The sequence below is a fragment of the Leucoraja erinacea genome, chromosome 1 (assembly GCF_028641065.1).
Source record: "Leucoraja erinacea ecotype New England chromosome 1, Leri_hhj_1, whole genome shotgun sequence".
Lineage (NCBI taxonomy): Eukaryota > Metazoa > Chordata > Chondrichthyes > Rajiformes > Rajidae > Leucoraja > Leucoraja erinaceus.
Genome location: NC_073377.1, coordinates 69,879,215 through 69,896,995, shown reverse-complemented (window position 1 = coordinate 69,896,995; position 17,781 = coordinate 69,879,215). Strand labels below are relative to the sequence as shown.

At 42.7% G+C, this 17,781-nt stretch overlaps 1 protein-coding gene across 4 annotated transcripts in view; it reads right to left on the bottom strand.

The window, feature by feature from the left end:
• Positions 1-12,312: 12,312 nt before the first annotated feature.
• Positions 12,313-17,781, bottom strand: part of guf1 (GTP binding elongation factor GUF1) — a 50,518-nt gene continuing 45,049 nt past the window's right edge. For all 4 annotated transcript variants that reach the window (XM_055636796.1, XM_055636807.1, XM_055636803.1 and 1 more), the window contains one exon: positions 12,313-12,977. In XM_055636796.1, coding sequence (XP_055492771.1) covers positions 12,840-12,977 — 138 coding nt within the window. In that variant the 3' untranslated portion in view covers positions 12,313-12,839. The remainder of the gene's footprint in view (positions 12,978-17,781) is intronic.

The following is a 17,781-nucleotide window of genomic DNA, read 5'->3' as shown; positions in this document are numbered from 1 at the left end:
CAACAGAAATTGTTAGTTACAGTGACTTCAACATGATTCAGTTTGATATTGTCTGGTCTATCTATGAAAAGTAAATTGTTCTTTTGCACAAGCGATGGCCTCTCTAATTTGATGGAAGGTTGGAGGGAAAGGGGGGGTCCAAGATTGGTAGATTGAAAAACAAGGATGTAGGAGAATTGTATCTTTCATAACCTCAAATCATCCCGTACATGGCTGGAATATATTCTTCTAAAGTGCCATCTCTGTGGTGATGTAGTAAAAGTCAAAGAGCAATGAGATGAGGATTGGATCTTCTTTAAAGTTGAGTGAGGGGTACATTTGGGATACATTGGTAGTATTTCTGGTTCTCATTCATTTAAAACATGGTCTCATTTATGTGACTAAAATATAATTTTACATTGCTCTGGCCATTATCACAAGTATCTGAGATTTACAATGCAAATCTTATTTTCATAAATTTTAGGCGACTGATCCAGGAATATTTAACTGGCTGGAAATCACAGATTTTTTGCTTGGAAAGTTGGAATTTGAAAAATTTCCTCGCTAAAACAGATGTTTACCATTTTTTCACATTACATTCTTTGTGCTTTTTATATATGTATGACTGATTATGTATAGTATAATTTTACCGGTTTGTATGCAAAACATAATTTCACCATATCATGGTACATGTGACAAAAAAGTAACTTAAACTATGATCATATCTTGACACTTCTGGATGTGAGTTGTGAAGAAATGTTTTTGTGCAGGTAGGTGAGAACCTTAAAAATAGTGGAACTAATGGGCCTGTCCCACTTAGCAAATTAATCTTCAATCTATTTATTTATTTATTTTTAGCAACTGCCGGCACCTGTCTGTCGTAGCAGATCGCCAAAGAAACGGCGACAATCTACGTCATCCTGGCGATAACCTACGACAGCACCTACATCGGGAGAAGTCAAGCTACGCTTGTACAGTCGTAGGCGTCAAACCCACTGTCGCCAAAATATTTTCAACATGTTGAAAGTTAACCGGCGACCAGAAAGACGCTTTGACTTTTTGCACGACTGAAGAGACTACTCCCGGCGAACATGTGGCGACAAACTAGTTGCCTATAGTTGCCTAAAAATTTGCCTAAGTGGGACAGGCCCATAATGAACAAACCTATGAAATATGAACATGTAATTTCACAAATATAAAATTTATGATGTGGATTTTGAAATTAATCATTGTGGATATTTTTGAAACATTTAAATTGCTACAGTAAGTTCAGACTACAGTAAGGCTGATTGTGGAATTACAGGAAGAATGTGGGGGCTTTGGAGAGAGTGCAGAAGATGTTGCCTGGATTAGAGGTTGTTATCAGAGGTTGGACAAATTTGGATAGTTTTCTTTGAAGCATTGGAGGCTGTCCAGTGACCTCATAGAAGTTTGTAGATTTATGAGAGGCATAGGTTGATGGGGTGTTTTTCCTCCCACAGTGGAAATGTAAAATGACGAGAGGACATTGCTTTAAGGTGTGATGAGCAAAATTCATAGATTTACAAAGCAAGATTTTTTACTGTTTTTGCCTAGAAATGATGGGGGCAGATAGGGTCACAAAATTGAAGAGACATTTAGACAGACATATGAAAAGTCAAGAAATGAAGGTACTGACAGATGTGCTGTTTAAATTAGCATCATGGTTAGCAAATACATTGCAGGCTGAAGGATCTGTTCCTGTGCTGCACTGTGTTCAGTGTGCTTTACAAATCAAATCAACCTTTATTGTCATCTTGCAAAGCAACAATTGTACAGTGCAAAATGCTATTCCAGTATTTTAGAACAGCAATGATATGTGAGCATATTACATTCAAAGCAGCTAGATCCTTTAGTAAATGCTTTTGTTGACACTTTAACAATTCAAATAAAATGTCATTAATTTGTGATATCAGCTAATACTGTTCTAATGCAAGTGAGTGATTTCCATAGGCTGATAATAGCAGCCATGTAAGTAATTAATTACCTTTTGCATTCACTTGTGATTAATGGATGGTCCTTCCCGAAATCTAAAAATGTTTACTGATGCCAAAATATGACAAATATTGCCTGCCTTCGGAGGAAACAGTTCATTGTACCAACTGCTAAAATTAATCACCTGAAAAACTCCAATCTTAAATTGCAGAGAGCACCTGCCCCATTAAAATCAATAGACACTTGACACAATGCACCTATCTTTGGATAGGGTAAGTTTTGGATGACTCCCAAGTGTTCTTTTATAATGACAATTTAATGATTTTTTCTGACAACAGTTGTCACTGAAAATGCCTAACCAGTTTTGTGCAGACACCTGATCTTGTAGGGAACTGATCTTTGCTGATTTTCCTTGCTTTCTCTTTGCCTTTATACATCCAATTTGTATAATTCACCAACCTTTCCTTGCATTTGTTATTTTTTTATTGCACTTAGTGCCAAGTCCTCGTTGTAAGTTAGAGTTCATGATGTTTACTGTGGATACAAACATTATGGATCCAAAATATAATACAAAACCCAAATAACAAAACTTAGTATTTATGACATCAAAATCAATTTGTCTGTTTTTCAAAGTGCTGTAGCTATCCCACCAAGGAGCCAATTATATCAAGTTATCTTGAAAGCTTATGATCGCAGGTAAATTTCTTCAGTTTTACTTTAATAGTTTGACATGTATTAGCTCTTTCTGTCTTACTGTTTTGTCTCACTTCATCCAAGCTGATAGCTGGTCCCTCCAAGCTATTCCTGTTCTCTTCTTGATTGGATTTGTTGCAAGTGCAATTTTATTCCCTCCCCTTGTTTCAATGTTTTATTTTCAAGCCCTGCTCCCCTTCCTATCTTTCTTCCTGCTGTAGATTTGGGAGGAACAACAGCAGCAGCAGATTAGCAAGAGATACGACTGATTGGCTCTAGCCCAAGTGGGAGGAGAGAAGTGAGTCAGAGGGGTGAAAACAGTTGAAAACTGAGGAATTTGCTTGTAAATTGGTAAATCGGGCAATTTATCAGTCAATTTAAGCAGGACAGCTCTTAGCGAGCGGCAGTGAGTGAAGTGCCCTGTGAGTAAAGTGTGACTCTTTGGCTCGAGAGTCTTCGGAGAGGAGACCACGCAATACGCTTGAGAGGGAGAGACAAAAGAAGGAGATGTCAGGCAAGCTGATTCAGTGCGATGCTTGCAGGATGTGGGAGGTCAAGGACACCGCTGGTGCCTCTGGCTGCTACAAATGCGAAAAATGCATCCAGGTAGAGCTCCTGAAGGGCCGTGTTGGGGAACTGGAGAAGCAAGTGGATGACCTCCGGTTCGTACGAGAAACGGAGTCGTTCCTCGACAAGTCCTACAGTACGATTGTTACACCTAAGGTACTGGAAGAGAGAAGGTGGGAGACAGTGAGAAAGAGAGGGAAGCATGGAATGCCAACGTCCCCGGATGGTGTACCTCTTGTAAACAGGTTCATCCGCTTAGAAGCTGTTGGGACAGAAGACGTGAGCGGCGGACTGGCTTGCGATGCGAATAGGGCTGTTGAGCCAAAACCAAAAAGGCCTAAGGCAGGCAAGGCCATTGTAGTGGGAGACTCCATCATGAGAGGTATGGACAGGGGTTTCTGCGGCAACAGACGGGATGCGAGGATGGTGTGCTGCCTTCCCGGTGCCAGGATCCAGGATGTCATGGACAGAGTGCAGAAAATCCTCAAGGGCGAAGGTGAACATCCGGAAGTGGTAGTGCATGTCGGCACAAACGATGTCGGAAAAAAGGGGATGAATATTCTGCAGCATGACTTTAGAGAGCTCGGAAAAATGTTGAAAAGCAGGACCTCCAGGGTTGTTATCTCCGGTTTGCTTCCAGTTCCCAGTGCTAGCGAGAGCAGGAACAGGGAGATACGGGACCTGAACGTTTGGCTGAGGAACTGGTGCACGGGGCAGGGATTTAGATTCTTAGATCACTGGGATCTGTTTTGGGGTAAGGGGGAACTGTACAAAAGGGACGGATTGCATCTTAACAGGTGTGGGACCAGCATTCTGGCAGGCAGGTTTGCCACTGCTACACGGGTGGCTTTAAACTGAATAAGGGGGGTGGGGTGTTGAATGGGATAGTGGAGGATGGAGTTAAAGGGAAAGGGTTTCTTAAATGTGTGAGCGTAGAGACCGAGGGGTGTAAAATGAGGGTAGAAGAAATAGGTAGCAAGGTGAAAAGTAAAAGTGGCAGGCAGACAAAACCAGGGCAAAAATCAAAAAGGGCCACTTTTCAACATAATTGTATAAGGAGTAAGAGTGTTGTAAAAACAAGCCTGAAGGCTTTGTGTCTCAATGCAAGGAGCATTCGTAATAAGGTGGATGAGTTGAATGTGCAGATAGCTATTAATGACTATGATATAGTTGGGATCACAGAGACATGGCTCCAGGGTGACCAAGGCTGGGAGCTGAACATCCAGGGATATTCAATATTCAGGAGGGATAGACAGAAAGGAAAAGGAGGTGGGGTAGCGTTACTGATTAGAGAGGGGATTAATGCAATGGAAAGGAAGGACATTAGTGTGGAGGATGTGGAATCGGTATGGGTAGAGCTGCGATACACTAAGGGGCAGAAAACGCTGGTGGGTGTTGTGTACAGGCCACCTAACAGTAGTAGTGAAGTTGGAGATTATATCAAACAGGAAATTAGAAATGCGTGCGACAAAGGCAAAACAGTTATAATGGGTGACTTCAATCTACATATAGATTGGGTGAATCAAATTGGCAGGGGTGCTGAGGAAGAGGATTTCTTGGAATGTATGCGGGATAGTTATCTAAATCAACATGTAGAGGAAGCAACGAGAGACCAGGCTATTTTAGACTGGGTATTGAGTAATGAGGAAGGGTTAGTTAGCAATCTTGTTGTACGTGCCCCCTTGGGCAAGAGTGACCATAATATGGTTGAGTTCTTCATTAGGATGGAGAGTGACATTGTTAATTCAGAAACAATGGTTCTGAACTTAAAGAAAGGTAACTTTGAGGGTATGAGACGTGAATTGGCCAAGATTGACTGGCAATTAATTCTAAAAGGGTTGGTGGTGGATATGCAATGGAAGACATTTAAAGGCTGCATGGATGAACTACAAAAATTGTTCATACCAGTTTGGCAAAAGAATAAATGAGGGAAGGTAGTACATCCATGGATAACAAGGGAAATCAGGAATAGTATCAAATCGAAGGATGATGCGTACAAATTAGCCAGAAAAAGCAGTATACCGGAGGACTGGGAGAAATTCAGAGACCAGCAGAGGAGGACGAAGGGCTTAATTAGGAAAGGAAAAATAGATTATGAAAGAAAACTGGCAGGGAACATAAAAACTGACTGCAAAAGTTTTTATAGGTATGTGAAAAGAAAGAGATTAGTTAAAACAAATGTAGGTCCCTTGCAGTCAGAAACAGGTGAGTTGATCATGGGGAACAAGAATATGGCGGACCAATTGAATAACTACTTTGGTTCCGTCTTCACTAAGGAAGACATAAATAATTTGCCGGAAATAGCAGGGGACCGCGGGTCAAAGGAGTTGGAGGAATTGAGTGAAATCCAGGTTAGCCGGGAAGTGGTGTTGGGTAAATTGAATGGATTAAAGGCCGATAAATCCCCAGGGCCAGATAGGCTGCATCCCAGAGTACTTAAGGAAGTAGCTCCAGAAATAGTGGATGCATTAGTAATAATCTTTCAAAACTCTTTAGATTCTGGAGTAGTTCCTGAAGATTGGCGGGTAGCAAACGTAACCCCACTTTTTAAGAAGGGAGGGAGAGAGAAAATGGGGAATTACAGACCAGTTAGTCTAACATCGGTAGTGGGGAAACTGCTAGAGTCAGTTATTAAAGATGGGATAGCAGCACATTTGGAAAGTGGTGAAATCATTGGACAAAGTCAGCATGGATTTACGAAAGGTAAATCATGTCTGACGAATCTTATAGAATTTTTCGAGGATGTAACTAGTAGCGTGGATAGGGGAGAACCAGTGGATGTGGTGTATCTGGACTTCCAGAAGGCTTTCGACAAGGTCCCACATAAGAGATTAGTATACAAACTTAAAGCACACGGCATTGGGGGTTCAGTATTGATGTGGATAGAGAACTGGCTGGCAAACAGGAAGCAAAGAGTAGGAGTAAACGGGTCCTTTTCACAATGGCAGGCAGTGACTAGTGGGGTACCGCAAGGCTCAGTGCTGGGCCCCCAGCTATTTACAATATATATTAATGATCTGGATGAGGGAATTGAAGGCAATATCTCCAAGTTTGCGGATGACACTAAGCTGGGGGGCAGTGTTAGCTGTGAGGAGGATGCTAGGAGACTGCAAGGTGATTTGGATAGGCTGGGTGAGTGGGCAAATGTTTGGCAGATGCAGTATAATGTGGATAAATGTGAGGTTATCCATTTTGGTGGCAAAAACGGGAAAGCAGACTATTATCTAAATGGTGGCCGATTGGGAAAGGGGGAGATGCAGCGAGACCTGGGTGTCATGGTACATCAGTCATTGAAGGTAGGCATGCAGGTGCAGCAGGCAGTAAAGAAAGCGAATGGTATGTTAGCTTTCATTGCAAAAGGATTTGAGTATAGGAGCAGGGAGGTTCTACTGCAGTTGTACAGGGTCTTGGTGAGACCACACCTGGAGTATTGCGTACAGTTTTGGTCTCCAAATCTGAGGAAGGACATTATTGCCATAGAGGGAGTGCAGAGACGGTTCACCAGACTGATTCCTGGAATGTCAGGACTGTCTTATGAAGAAAGACTGGATAGACTTGGTTTATACTCTCTAGAATTTAGGAGATTGAGAGGGGATCTTATAGAAACTTACAAAATTCTTAAGGGGTTGGACAGGCTAGATGCAGGAAGATTGTTCCCGATGTTAGGGAAGTCCAGGACAAGGGGTCACAGCTTAAGGATAAGGGGGAAATCCTTTAAAACCGAGATGAGAAGAACTTTTTTCACACAGAGAGTGGTGAATCTCTGGAACTCTCTGCCACAGAGGGTAGTGGAGGTCAGTTCATTGGCTATATTTAAGAGGGAGTTAGATGTGGCCCTTGTGGCTAAGGGGATCAGGGGGTATGGAGAGAAGGCAGGTACGGGATACTGAGTTGGATGATCAGCCATGATCATATTGAATGGCGGTGCAGGCTCGAAGGGCCGAATGGCCTACTCCTGCACCTAATTTCTATGTTTTTCCTTCATTTCTTGGTCACTAACATGATCCATCCTCACTGATTATCAACAAAAGTGCACCTCAACGCTGCTGGCTTAGCCACCTGCTTTTCTCCCTTTGCTCCCAATGTGACTAAACAGTGCCATCTAGAAATTCGCTAATGACACCACTGTTGTGAGCTGAATCCCGAATCGTGATGAATGAGTGTACAGGAGAGGGATAACACCTGTTTGAATGGTGCCACACAATATCTCTCAACATCAATAATACCAAGGAACTCGTGTGTGGTTTAAACCGAAGATAGGCACAAAAAGCTGGAGTAACTCAGCGGGACAGGCAGCAGCTCTAGAGAGAAGTAATGGATGGTGTTTTGGGTCATTCCTTCTCTCCAGAGATACTGCCAGTCCCACTGAGCTATTCCAGTTTATTGTGCCAAGGAACTAATCGTTGACTGCAGAAAGTGAAGTCAGGAGACCACGTGCCAGTTTTCATTCGTGGGTTGGCGGTGGAGTTAGCAGCTTCAAAATCCATGAGGCTAGTTTCTCGGGTGACCTCCCCTGGGCACAGCACATGGACATAATCACAAGAAGGTGCACCAGCGTCTTGGAAGTTTTTAAGGAGATTTGGTATTTCACCAAGTACTCTGACACAATTCTACACAAATATTGTATCATCACCGGTTGCATCATGGCCTGGAATGCAAGAGGCTGCAGAGAGTGGAGGACTCAGCCCAGGCCATCATGGGCAAAGCTCTTCCATCCATCAAAATCATCTACTTGAGGGGGATGCCCCATCAAGATCCCCACCATTTGGGTTATACCTTCTTGCTACTAATGTCGAGCAAGAGGTACAAAAGCCTGAAGTCCCACACCACCAGGATCAAGAATAGTTACTTTCCTAGAACTATTAGGTTCTTAAACAGACCTGCACAGGCCTAATCCTACATTGGCAATAAAATATTACAGGCTGCCTCTTGCATTACAGAGGACTAATTTATTGGTATTTCTGCAGATCTTTTTCTTTTGCTGCAGAACATGTGTAATTTTTGAATAATTGATGCATAATTTATTTTATGTGTTGTCTGAGTCTATATGCCTGTGATGCTGCTGCAAATAAGATTTTCATTGTATCTGTACCTCACCAATGTTGTGTGCAATTTAACAATAAACTTGACTAGACTTTTCTCTGCTCTTATCCTGACATGTTCTTTCATTATTTTCTGTTTCTATAGGTTCCTTCAAGTTCTTTCTGTTCTTCCTGAAATTGTACCATTGCATTCAGACCACTGTAATCTCTTTCAATTCCTTGTTTCTTGCTTTCTACCTGAAACTTCAATGCTAAAACCCCACACCCATACTCCATTATATTGCTCCCCTTTCAATTGATCTCATAGAATTCTTAGCTGATATTAATTGAGGAAAACATGTCTTCCTTTTAAAGTTAAAGATCATCCACTTCTTCCTCCATTCTCACCTAAATACACCTAAATGCTTTTTGCTGATGTGGACAAGGAATTTGCATTGCAACAATAAATATTTGCCAAATTGGATAAGTTGTCATCTTCTGTTCACCTGTTGCAAAGCATTGCTACAACCATCCAACTTGGATTGAATTATAATCCGATCCCTTGAGATAAAGGCTATCTTTATTACAGATTATTTTTGAGTCTTGCTTCATCCACAAAGGACATATATTTTATCATGGGTGAGGCCAAGGGTTCTTCTCCTTTGTTAAATCGTTCAGCTTTGGGGGTATAAAGCCCTTTCTCAGGAAAGGTTGCTACATGGATGGGATTATTGAGGCTGAATGCTGGTTTGCTTCGCAGCTTGTGATGGTTGAACCTGTATTCCTGTGGTACTGTATGCTTTTAGCATGTCCTTGTGCTTGCAGTGTATCAGTGGATCCCTAACTGTGGATGAGTTGAGGATAAAAGCTCATTTGGGAAGATGAAAACCTGCCATCCACACACAATACGCGGTCCATGCACACACAAAGCCTGGTGCAAGAGAATTCTTAATGTTGAAGCAGTCCTCAATGCTGTGGTTAAGACTTGCTTAATGGATCACTGTGGATGTTGTTTAGAGCCACACTGACGAATTTTGTATGGATGACAACAAACAATGATGCAATGTAATGTCATTATGAAGACCTGGTAGCCTACGTATACTAATGTGTTATGTGCACAGAAGTGGCAGCAACACTGGTGCCCCATGTTCTTCTGTTCAGACTTAAAAGTGGTCATCAAAAACGCATCTTGTAACTATTGGGTGGTACAGTGGCGCAGTGGTAGAGTTGCTGCCATACAGTGCCAGAGACCTGTGTTCAATCCTGACTACGGATGCTGTCTGTAGGGAGTTTTGTTAATTCTCCCTGTGACCATGTGGGTTTCTCTGGTTTCCTCCCACACTCCAAAGGTGTTAGTCAACCTTGGTAAAAATAGTAAAATTGTTCCTAGTGTGCAGGATAGTGTTGGTGTGTGGGGTGACTACTGGTCGGCACAGATTTGGTGGGCCGAAGGTCCTGTTTCCGCACTATTTCTCTAAAACTCACTGTAAAACATTGCAGGCGGCAGACTGGAAAACAAGATTTAAGATCAAATTTGGTGGCTAATATTCACTATCATCTGCTGAATCCTACGTATTTGCTTATATTTGTCAATGGCTCACCATTTGACAATCAATCATTTAAAACTAACAAAAATCAATCTTTAATTTTTACCCTCATTGCATTAAAATGGAAGGAGTTAAGAAACGTGGGGATATATGTGTATGCACACTAACAGTTTCAAATGCTTTAAGCAGATGAATGTTAACAATCCATCAATATGATCTAAAAGACTGACACGTTTGTTAGAAAAAAAATCTCTAGTCATACTTTCATAAAATATTAACCAAGATATATTTGGCATACTTCCAAGCTGTTCTTTAAAATGTTATATTGGGTTTTTAAAGTACATTTCAATCAGAGAGTGCACCATACATAGTTCAACTTCTAAAATACAAATTAGTCAATTAGAAGTCAAAGCCTTAATATTAGATTTAGCATTTAACATTAATGGCAATGTTTGATTTACTACTAGCAGTATATTTTTTTCAATGAATTCACACAGTACATTAGTGTCTGAGGAGTTGCAGACTTTCTCTTTTCCTATTTAAATAACGAAAAGGCTAAAATATGTCATCTATTTTGGGTACAATGGCATGCACTTTCCTTAGCCCTAGGGGTTAAGATAGTTGGCTTCCATTTGAATTCTGGCAATTGAGGCCAGTGTGGGAACCTCGGACCCTACCACATGGAGTTTAATCTGTAGGTAGCAGATGGGCAGCTTGCTGGTGGTGATGTGCATTAGAGGAGTGAGACAATTGAAAAGATGGTGGTGGGAGAGTGTGGATAACACAGCCTTGCTTCACATAGGTGTGCACTGCAATTATGCTCATGGATACAAGTAATGAGGTGTTGTGTATCTCTTCTGCAGTTTGGATGATCTAAGCTTGTTCCCTTTGGAGAGACCCAAGGTGCCCAGTCATTTCCAGATATTCCTGCTCTCTTAAGAGGTGATGGGGTAGGAACTTTAATTGGATGGCAGGCACACTGCATGTTTCAAGAACAAAATCATATTCTTGGATATTTTTTCTTTACTCTTGGCAATCTGAGAATAGGGCGTTTGATGCAGGAAGGTACTGCACCTCATGCAGTTGCATGGGAAAGGGTCCTTCCATAATACATATTCATCACCCTGGCTACATCTTGTTGTTCATGTTGCATTCAGGAACGGCTATTCATAGTCATACAACATGGAATCAGGCACTTTAACTCAACTCATCAATGTCAGCCAAGATGCATCTCAACTAGTCCGATTAACCTGTGTTTGTTTTTTCTCAATCATGAGTCCAGTATCTGCAGTCTCTTGTGACTCCTGGGGGAAAAGACTATACAAAAAGTATGTACAAGTACAGTCTTTGAAAATCATCTGGAAACGTCACAGAACCAATGGCCTAGGGGCCACTGATTTGTGCTCTTCTACCGTTTCTAAAACCTGGAATATCTGCAGGTGGCATCTCAAAGCACTGGAGAGCTAATGCTGAGCATTTCCTGCAAAATCCTCCAATTTTATTAGCAGACCAAATGAACCAACAACCGTAGCACCGAGGTCCTAAATCAGGGGTTGGCAACCTACGGGCCCCGTGCCGAATGCGGCCCGTAACCTGAAATCATCCGGCCCGCAGGCGGTATTTTTCCCCCCGTAGTTATCCGACCCGCAGACCTCCGTCATCTCCGGTACCTCCCGGGCCCGAGGCCACGACGCCCAGGCGCGGTGATGCAAGGAGGCCAGTGCTGGCGGCCGCAATGGTGGAGCTGTCGAGCAGCGCCGAACTCTGGCTGTACCGCATCCTGCGCAGAGCCGCCAGAACAGCTGCGCACCTTCTGTGTCTAGGCTTCACTGTCGGGATCGGGGTTGTTAATAGGCCAGGGACGAGTGAGTGTGAGCATTTGAACCACTGCCTTCAGGACAGAGCCAAGGCAATGGTCCGAAGGCTCGTGAATGCCCGTAACCAAAGCCCGTAACTAGGGGCCAGTGCTCCGGGTGGCGTCCTCGAATGGGAGGGATCTATGTGTACACGTGATTTGATGCCTGCCATCCGGGGCAGGATCTATGTGTACACTTGATAGATGTGGGCCATCATCCGCTCAGACATGCGTCCTGGCCCCTATGCAGAACAAGGTTGCCGATCCCTGCCCAAAATGAACGCAGTTTGTGATTGATCACATTAAACGTGCTTGATGTTGGACCAGTCTTTTTCTCCTTTCCTTGGACCCATTATGACATTACCCAGATGGACAGCAAAAAGGTGGAGAGTAGACAGTGTTCCAGGAAAAACAACACATCCCCAGACTCTTGAGAAGTCCTAGACCATGACCATTCAATGTGGGGGAAAAAAAAAAGATTTCAGGATGGCATTGAGAACCCCAAGTCCACGTGCTGGGTACGCACATAGTCATGTCTATAGAAATAGACTACTTCCTCAATTATTCACCTGCCCACCTCACCCTGCACCTCCTCGTCCTTGTTGTAAATTATGTACCATCCGCGTTGGCTTCATCAGCCACTCAGAACTGGAGTAGAAGTAAGTCATCCTCATACAAAACATATATTAAAATTGCATTTATGTTTCAAAGGGAATTTAATTTCATTTGACCAATATATTTACAGTAAAAATAAATACTTCTGAAAAAAAGCAATCTTCATCACATTATTGATACAGAGAATTATAAAACAGTTTTTTCTCACTGGTCTTAATTTTGAATTTGAAATGGCAGAAATTATGCAGATTGGCTTCAACTGTTCGAGAAATTCCACACTATATAATATAATTGTATTTATATACACCCATCATACCAATTCATCAAAATTATATTATTTTTGATGTATGTTGACTGTTATGTACAATATATATATGAAGAATCCATTCCACTCTTATGCTTGGCCATTTTATCTCCTTGCTGTATGTGCAGAAGATGAAGAACTTATCATTTGACATAATATGTCGACTTAACAACGTCTGAAGAAAAGTCTTGACATCAACCATTCCTTCTTTCCAGAGATGCTGCCTGTCCGGCTGAGTTACTCCAGCATTTTGTATCTATCTTCGGTTTAAACCAGCATCTGCAGTTCCTTCCTGCACATTAACTTTACTTGTCCTTTTGTCTTTTTAGTATGTTTATGAAGGCATCTTTAGGTATTTCCACATTACCGATTTTCCTCATCCTTTTCTTCCCTTCAGCTTGTCTCTTCAGTAGCTTCATTTTTCGAGTTATGTCTCCACCGTACTGAAAACAATAAGGATTGTGAGTACACACATGCAACAAAAAATGGTTGACAATAGGAGGCAAGTTTTTGGCTGCAGGATATGAATGGGCTGGACAGGGGCAAATGACATTCAAACCAGATAAATTGGCAATAATGCATTTGGGGAAGGACAACAAGAAAACAATGTGAACACTGAAAGGTACATAGGAACATAAGTATTTTTGAACCACGGATTGTTCAAGATGACAGGAGTAATTAATGAACTGATTCAAAGAACATGTGCGATGTTTTCATTTACTGGCTATTGCATCGAGTATAAGAGGTTATGCGGAAAGTGTATACAAGACAAGCCACTGTGTGAGTACTGCACACAATTCTAGTCACCACCCCAGAGCAAATCTAAGACTGCAGTGGGAAAAAAAAGAGATATTACATCTGTTTCCCTTGGAATAGTTTGAGCTGAGATTTAATTTTGACAGATTAAACAATAAGGGAAATGGATAAAGTAAATAGAAAGGCCTTATTTCTCTTAACAGTGGGGTGAAAAAAAGCAAATTTATTTAGATTCATTGGTAGAATTGGCAGGGAAAGGAAGAATTACAAGATACAAGATAGATTTAATTGTCTATTTTCTATTTGTTCTACATCCGCAATGTAGTGGAGGCAGAAACCTGCAAGGATCCTGCAAGTTTCTTCTTCACAATTGAACTCTTTACATAATTCGGTGACAGATCACAGCCAGAAAATTGCTAGTGCAGATTGGCCAATAAATTGTAAACTTCCACAGTCCCATGAGAATGTCACAGTAACTGCAACATAGAAGGGTAAATGTTTACAGTTCCAGATGGAACGGTGTGCATAAACCAGCAATTCTGCTGAGTACTGTAAGCGTACTTATTCCTAGTGGAAGTTAGCTAATCTGAATAGAAATTATTTGTCGTGGGGGGGGGGGGGGGGTGCCGTCCAGTTGGGCATGGCTTCCCAGCCTGCAGCTGTCTGTCTTTTCACTTCTTTCTTTTATTTTTAGTGTGTTAAAAAGTGTTTTGTTTGGAGGTCTATTTTTTTGTATGTGGGGGGTGGGGAGGGGGAAGGGGGGGAAACTGCTCTTCCTGGTCCCTACCTGTTCGGAGAGGCGGCTATTCTCCGGGCTGCATCTTCGACCCGTCCTCGCAGCCTACCAACGGGTCTAGATCGGCATTTTCTGAGGGGACCTCGGCTTCGGCGGCGGCGCAGTGGTATCGCGGAGGGGGCGATGCCTTGCCTGGGTCGCTGCGCTAGAGCTCCGAAATGCTGAGACCGCAGGTGAACATCGCGGAGCTGTGGGACTGTGGAGCGGCCAGCCGTGGGCAGCGGCGCTGACTTTAACATAGGGTGCCAGGGATCTCTCGCCGAGATCACCAGTGGTGGAGCTCCATCCAGCGCGGCCTGTCGGCTTCGGAAGCCTCGGTCTCCAATAAGGAAGCGGCCGTTCCACGTGTCCGAAGCTGCTGAGAGGATTGTCCCGACGCCGGAGCACCATCACCTGGCGAGAGGGCCTGAAACATCGGGCCACCGTAGCGCCAACTGCAGAGGCCTCAACAGGCCCGACTATGGGTGGACAAGGGGATGGGGACTGGATTTTAATAATAATAATAATAATAAATTTTATTTATGGGCGCCTTTCAAGAGTCTCAAGGACACCTTACAAAAATTTAGCAAGTAGAGGAAAAACATGTAAGTGGAATGAAATAAATAGTAGAGACATGACTAGTACACAAATTAAAGACAGAATTCAATTCAAAACACAATATGAGGCAATTCAAGCACAGATGAAAAGGGAGGGGGACATCGGGCTAAGGGTAGGCAGAGGTGAAGAGATGGGTCTTGAGGCGGGACTGGAAGATGGTGAGGGACACAGAATTGCAGATCAGTTGGGGGAGGGAGTTCCAGAGCCTGGGAGCTGCCCTGGATAAGGCTCTGTCCCTGAAACTGTGGAGGTTGGATTTATGGATGGAGGAGACCGGCTGATGTGGATCTGAGGGACCGTGAGGGTTGGTAGGGGGAGAGGATGTCAGTGAGATATGGGGGGGCCAAATGGTGGAGGGCTTTGTAGGTGAGGGCCAGGATTTTGTAGGTGATCCGGTGGGAGATGGGAAGCCAGTGAAGTTTTTTGAGGACTGGAGTGATGTGATGCCAGGATTTGGTGTGGGTGATAAGTCGGGCTGCTGCGTTCTGGACCAGTTGGAGTCAGTTGATGTAGGTGGAGCTGATGCCAAGGAGAAGTGAGTTGCAGTAGTCCAGTCGGGAGGAGATGAAGGCATGGATGAGTCTTTCAGCAGCGGGAGGTGTGAGAGAGGACTTTGTGCCTTCCCTCACAGTGGGAACCATTGTGGGGGGATGTTTCTATGTTTATTGTTAAATTATTTAATGTTGTGTCTTATCTTTATTTGTGTGCTGCATGGCAAGTCAAATTTCACTACACCATTTGGGGTATGTGATAGTAAATGTCCTTGGTACCTTGTACCTTGGTAAACAGCACAGGTGCCATCCTGTGGCTTTATTAAGAACTGCAATCACCTAAATATATATCCAGGAGTTAAACGTATGCATAAGTTTCAGTTTTTTAGGCCAAGCATTCACATATAAGGAATTTGCCTTAGTGCTCTACCCGCAAGTGACAACATGACGTACAGTGACAGTTAGGAATGACATATAAAACATTAAACATTAATAATAAATAATAGGAGCAAAGAGGTCTTCTTGCAGTTGTACAGGCCTTAATGAGACCACACCTGGAGTACTATGTTGGTCTTGAAACTTGAAGAAGGACATTCTTCCTATTGAGGGTGTGCAGTGTAGGTTCACAAGGTTAATTCCCGGGATGGCGGGACTGTCATATGTTGATAGATTGATGCGGCTGTGCTTGTATACTTTGGAATTTAGAAGGATGAGAGGATACCTTATAGAAACATATAAGATTATTAAGGCAGGAGGCAGGAAACATGTTCCCAATGTTGGGGGAGTCCAGAACCAGGGACCATAATTTAAGAATAAGTGGTAAGCCATTTAGAACGGAGATGAGGAAACACTTTTTCACACAGAGTTGTGAGTGTGTGGAATTCTCTGCCTCAGAGGGTGGTGGAGGCTGGTTCTCTAGATGCTTTCAAGAGAGAGTTAGATAGAGCTCTTAGGGATAATGGAGTTAAGGGATATGGAGAGAAGGCAGGAAAGGAGCACTGCTTGTGGATGATTAGCCATGATCACATTGAATGGCGGTGCTAGCTCGAAGGGCCGAATGGCCTACTCCTGCACCTATTGTCTAATGTCTAATAAAGCATTATTGATTAAACATATGAATTACATAAACTACTAGGGCAAAAGGAGGCTACAGATTTTTGGTTATGCTTTTGTGTTTGTGAAAGCATAATTGTACAATTTTATTGCTCTAATTACTCCAGTTCAATCCTTTGTTAAAAAAACCTTTCATTAGGGCAGCGCAGTGGTAGAGTTGCTGCCTTACAGTGCCAAATACCTGACTGCGGCTGCTTTAGACTTAAGATAAAGCACGGAAAGGGGCCCTTCGACCCATCGAGTCCATGCTAACTAGTGATCACCCAGTACACTAGCACTATCCTATACACTAGGGACAATTTACATTTTTTTTACCGAAGCCATTTACAAACCTGTATGTTTTTGGAAGGTGGGACAAACCCGAATACTTGGAGAAAACCCACACGGTCGCAAGGAGAACGTACAAATTCCGTGCTGTCTGCATGGAGTTTGTTTGTGCTCCTTGTGACCAGGTGGGTTTTCTCCGGGTGATCCGGTTTCCTCCAACATTCCAAAGACGTACAGGTTTCGTAGGTTAATTGGCTTCGGTAAATTGTCTCTAGTGTGTGGGATAGAACTAATGTACGGGTGATCGCTGGTCGGTGTGGACTTGGTGGGCTGAGGGCCTGTTTCCATGCTATATCTCTAAAGTCTATTTAAACTACACCAAGTTTTCAAATTCTCTTTAGTACCATGAAATATATGTTCCATATTATGGTATTATGATGTTATGTACTGCCAGCTGTGGAATGGGAACTTGTTGAAACATGTATCATGCACCAAGAATGTAACTTACCTTACATCATCAGCACAATGCATTGTAACACAATTCTGATATGTAAACCTTAAGGAATATTTCAGAAAAGTAGGGTAGACTTGTAGAGTTCAACAGACAAGTGCTTTTATCAATATTTTCACTTATTTCTGAATAGTGTTAAATCCAAAGTGGTGTGGCCATCAGTGATAGGAGCAGAATTAGGCCATTCGGCCCATCAAGTCAGCTCCACCATTCAATCATGCTGATCTATCTATCCATCCTAACCCTTTCTCTTGCCTTCTCCCCATAACACCTAGCACCCGTACTAATCAAGAAGCTATATATCTCTACCATTAAAATATCAATTGACGGCCTCCACAGCCTTCTGTGGCAAAGAATTCCACAGATTCATCACCTTCTGACTAAAGAAATTCCTCCTCATCTCTTTCCTAAAGGCACGTCTTTTAATTTTGAGGCTATGACCTCTAGTCCTAGACTCTCCCACTAGTGGAAACCCTCTCCATCCAAGCCTTTCGTTGTTCGGTAAGTTTCAATGAGGTCCCCTCTAATCCTAAACTCCAGTGAGTGCGGGAAACAAAATTTACCAATGATCTAATTATTTTATGGCACAGATAGTTATGCTATAACAAGTGTTTCCAGAACACAAATTGGATACAATGCGAGTGATGAATTAGGAAACAATATTTGCATTACGCAGGCCAAATTGGTTATAACACAAATTTGATTGGGAACTAGAG